Source organism: Austrofundulus limnaeus, unplaced genomic scaffold (genome assembly GCF_001266775.1).
Source record: "Austrofundulus limnaeus strain Quisiro unplaced genomic scaffold, Austrofundulus_limnaeus-1.0 Scaffold602, whole genome shotgun sequence".
NCBI classification, from domain to species: domain Eukaryota; kingdom Metazoa; phylum Chordata; class Actinopteri; order Cyprinodontiformes; family Rivulidae; genus Austrofundulus; species Austrofundulus limnaeus.
In genome coordinates this window covers 41402-44797 of record NW_013953004.1, presented here as the reverse complement: position 1 = coordinate 44797, position 3396 = coordinate 41402, and the positions used below count along the sequence as shown (strand labels likewise).

Here is a 3396-nt window from a genome sequence, read left to right as displayed (position 1 = left end):
CATCAAAACTCTACAAATTTATTTTTAATATTTCTGCAAACCTCATGTTCTATTTCCAGCACATGAAGTTCATACTGAAAAAAAGTCCTTTCTCTGGCCTAAAACTTTTGTAACAATAAAATAAATAAATAATAATTATAATAACTAGATAGTGTAAATTGTGTCCTGAACTAAGTGTTAGTATCATCTGCAAAGAGAATCTATATTAGAAGTCCAGACACATCACAAATATAATTTATATACATAAAATAAAAACTGGGCCAAGCACCGACCCCTGTGGCACTCCACAAATGATTCTGATCTGTAATCAGACAACTTCACAAACCAGTTCCATCCACTTTAATTTCATACCATTCCACTTTAATGAGCATGTAAATATCTTAAGACAGTTGATCCTGGTACTTGAGGGTTTTTTAATGAATGTGTGATTATCAGGCCGAACATGAAAACACAGTTCAGGTGTGTTGGTTTGTAAAACATGCAGGGTAGCAGTACTCCAGGACGGAACTGAACGCCTGTTTTATCCTGATGAAACCAAAAACTGTATCTGGGTTCTGGTTGAGTTCTGTGCACTCTGGACTCGGCAGGTTTTGTGCTGTGCATTGTGGGTCGCCTCCTCCATAGAGGAACAAACTCAGCCTCCTGGATGTGACGCCACCTTGATGTTCTCCTCAGAGACCCCGGTCTCGTCTGACTCTGGCTCGGACATCAACCACAGGTCTCTGTCTCCGTGGAGCTGGAGGTCAGTACTGTAGACCTTCTGGCTTCTGGTTCTGCTGTCTTGACCCATCATCTGGTTTTTGATTGTGAAATTTGTTCATGCAGCTCAACTACGGTCAAGAACCGGATCCCCTCCACCCTCTGGAAGGCCGAGTGCAACAGCAACTACTGTGAAAGTCCGAACCCAGGTCTAGAGGATTATCACGACCTGGAATCAAAACCCGTTTATCAGACCATCCTGGTTCTGAATCGGAAGGAGGGTGAAAGGTGCTACACGGTCTCGTTCCAGTCCATACCTGTCGGCTGTACCTGTGTCAGGCCCAAGATTACTTCTGAGCCTATACAGCTGTAATCAGACTTTATTTATTTTACACCATCTGTCCTTTCATATATATATATATATATATATATATACATTAGAGGTAGCCTATTTGTTGACAGAATTTCAAGACAAACCTGTGTTCAGTTTGCTCAGAGCCTGCCATGAATGATTTTACTATAAATCTCCACTAAATGTTGCACAAAGCTAAATATGAGAAGTTTACTGAAGTCACAAATATTTAAACAAAAGACATTTTTACCAGAACCAGAACCAGGCAGGAGTCTGAACTCAAGGAGTCTTTTGTTGTTACACTTCAGTTCACTAAAGTAAGTTTTTATGTTTTGTTTGCTTCAGATATTTTGTATTCATATTTAACGAACGTTTGTTCTACATGCATTTGACCATGAAATGTGCTCAGTTTCTGCACCATATGTTTGTTTTATAAACATATTTTACATAAACATTTTTAAAATGTCACTTTCACTTCATTTGGGTTGGTGTGTAGCACTATGTGGCACTCCTCTAGTGTTGACAAAAAAATGGGGCCCATTCCATCATTTAAGTTGCCCATCCTTATAACTCCACAAGTCCCGCCCCTTTTCTGGGGCGTGTCTCAGATCAACTCGTTTTAAGGCTGCCTCTTTGAATCCAAACCAGGCGGTTCATACCCCGCCCCTTCCAGCTTCCAGAGCGGTTCGTTGTAGTTTGATAGAGGAGTTTACGGCTATATAGCTGCACAGAAACCTTTTTTTAACAAATAAATTATAAGATAAGAACAAGGGAAGACTTGTCCATCCAGCCTTACATGTTGGAGACAGAGTCTGACCCCGAACCAAGGACAATAAAGACAACCAATCTGTAGTCCAGACCTTACTTGGCAGTTCTATCACAAATAATTAGACTAAATTAATCTTTTCTGCCCCCTAGAAACTCATACAAAATGTATTTAATGAGTAAAAAAAGTGTATTTTGCAGATTTGTCCCTTTTAAACTGGACACCATTGGCTGTAGTGTTATTGGTTTCATGGTTTTTGTTTTTAAGTAAACTCAGATGACCCGATGTGAAAGTTGGATGACGTTGGCGTGTAGAGCGCTGATTCCAGTAATCAGAAATAAACTTAATGACTTGTCGGATAATTCCTCGTCCTCTTTCACCAAAACAGGTCAGAATGAAGTTGCTGAAATCGACTCAGCTCTGAACCTAACAGGTGACCACATGAAAGTCAGAAGACACCACGACTGCGATGTCACCGCGAGGGGCGAGGCGTCCGCCGCCGCTCCAGTCCAGATAGATAAATCAGATAAAGGCGAGATCAAATGAACGTTTGTGATCTCACGTAGAACGAGTAAAGCGCCGCCGCAGCAGAAAAGACCAACTGATGTGTGTGAGAGATATGAATCAGTTTGCAGCATCTGCAGCGAGTTTCTGGTTGTCAGAGCTGACAGGAAGTCACAAACAGAAATTTGTCTCAACAACAGTTTATATTGATGCAACTTTCATTTCTTTATTCTTCTATCTCCACCATTTCAAACTGTGTGGAGGAAAAACAACTATTTTATCCAGAACTGCAACAAAAAGCTCATCTAAAAGCCACATTTTTCAGGACAGCTCCAAGTTTAAACATTTGTTTTATATTTATTTTTAAAAATCACGTAAAACACATCATTAATGGATAAAATAAGTTTCTAATCTGAGTGGTTCTCAAGCTTTTTTGACTTGTGTACCCCTGAGCCATTTTGTCATACCACTATTACCCCTCTGTCCAATGTAATGATGATTCTCTGAAACTACAATGTACAAAAGCTGATTATTAAATGAAAATTATTTATTTAACCCCCCAGAACATTTATTTATGTTACACAGTGAGAGGGGACAGCTGTAAAATGTTTCAAACTATTTTCATACATGCCTGACTTCCCACAGTTCAGCAGATAAAGTACATGTTTGCATTTGTAACGTGTTTTTTGAGCTCAACAATCATGAAACAGCTGCTGCAGGGTAGGAGGAGCTCATGAGCTACTCTGCGGCTGCAGAAGAAGTGAAAGTTAAGTTAGCTGCAATCTTACCGTCACTGTATCATCTTGTTTAAATGCTGATATTTCAGTGGACATGGCTCAGTTTGCTTGTAATATCTCATGTCTCTGTCTCTTTAACTACTGTGTGAGTTTCAATGATGTCAGTTCAACTCAGTTCTCGACGCCCCCAGCTGGACGGTGCTCTTAGCGTTAGCCTACACCGCCTATGACACGGCGGCCCTGCTCCTTGTGGTCTTTTTGTGTAATTTAAAGTTCAGATTTTATGTCTGAATGTTCGACCCAGACAAAAAGAAAAAAAAACATGTAGATTATATTCA

At 40.0% G+C, this 3396-nt stretch overlaps 2 protein-coding genes across 2 annotated transcripts in view; both read left to right on the top strand.

The window, feature by feature from the left end:
• Window positions 1–478: 478 nt before the first annotated feature.
• Window positions 479–1072, top strand: LOC106531146 (interleukin-17A-like). Its single transcript, XM_014026931.1, has 3 exons — window positions 479–485; window positions 625–742; window positions 826–1072. Exons 1-3 carry the CDS (start codon window positions 479–481, stop codon window positions 1070–1072), a joined length of 372 nt encoding a protein of 123 aa, XP_013882385.1.
• Window positions 1073–3022: 1950 nt separating this feature from the next.
• LOC106531145 (interleukin-17A-like) overlaps window positions 3023–3396 on the top strand; it is a gene marked incomplete at its 3' end in the record, with an annotated part of 2358 nt that continues 1984 nt past the window's right edge. The window contains exon 1 of the mRNA XM_014026930.1: window positions 3023–3041. Coding sequence (XP_013882384.1) covers window positions 3023–3041 — 19 coding nt within the window. The remainder of the gene's footprint in view (window positions 3042–3396) is intronic.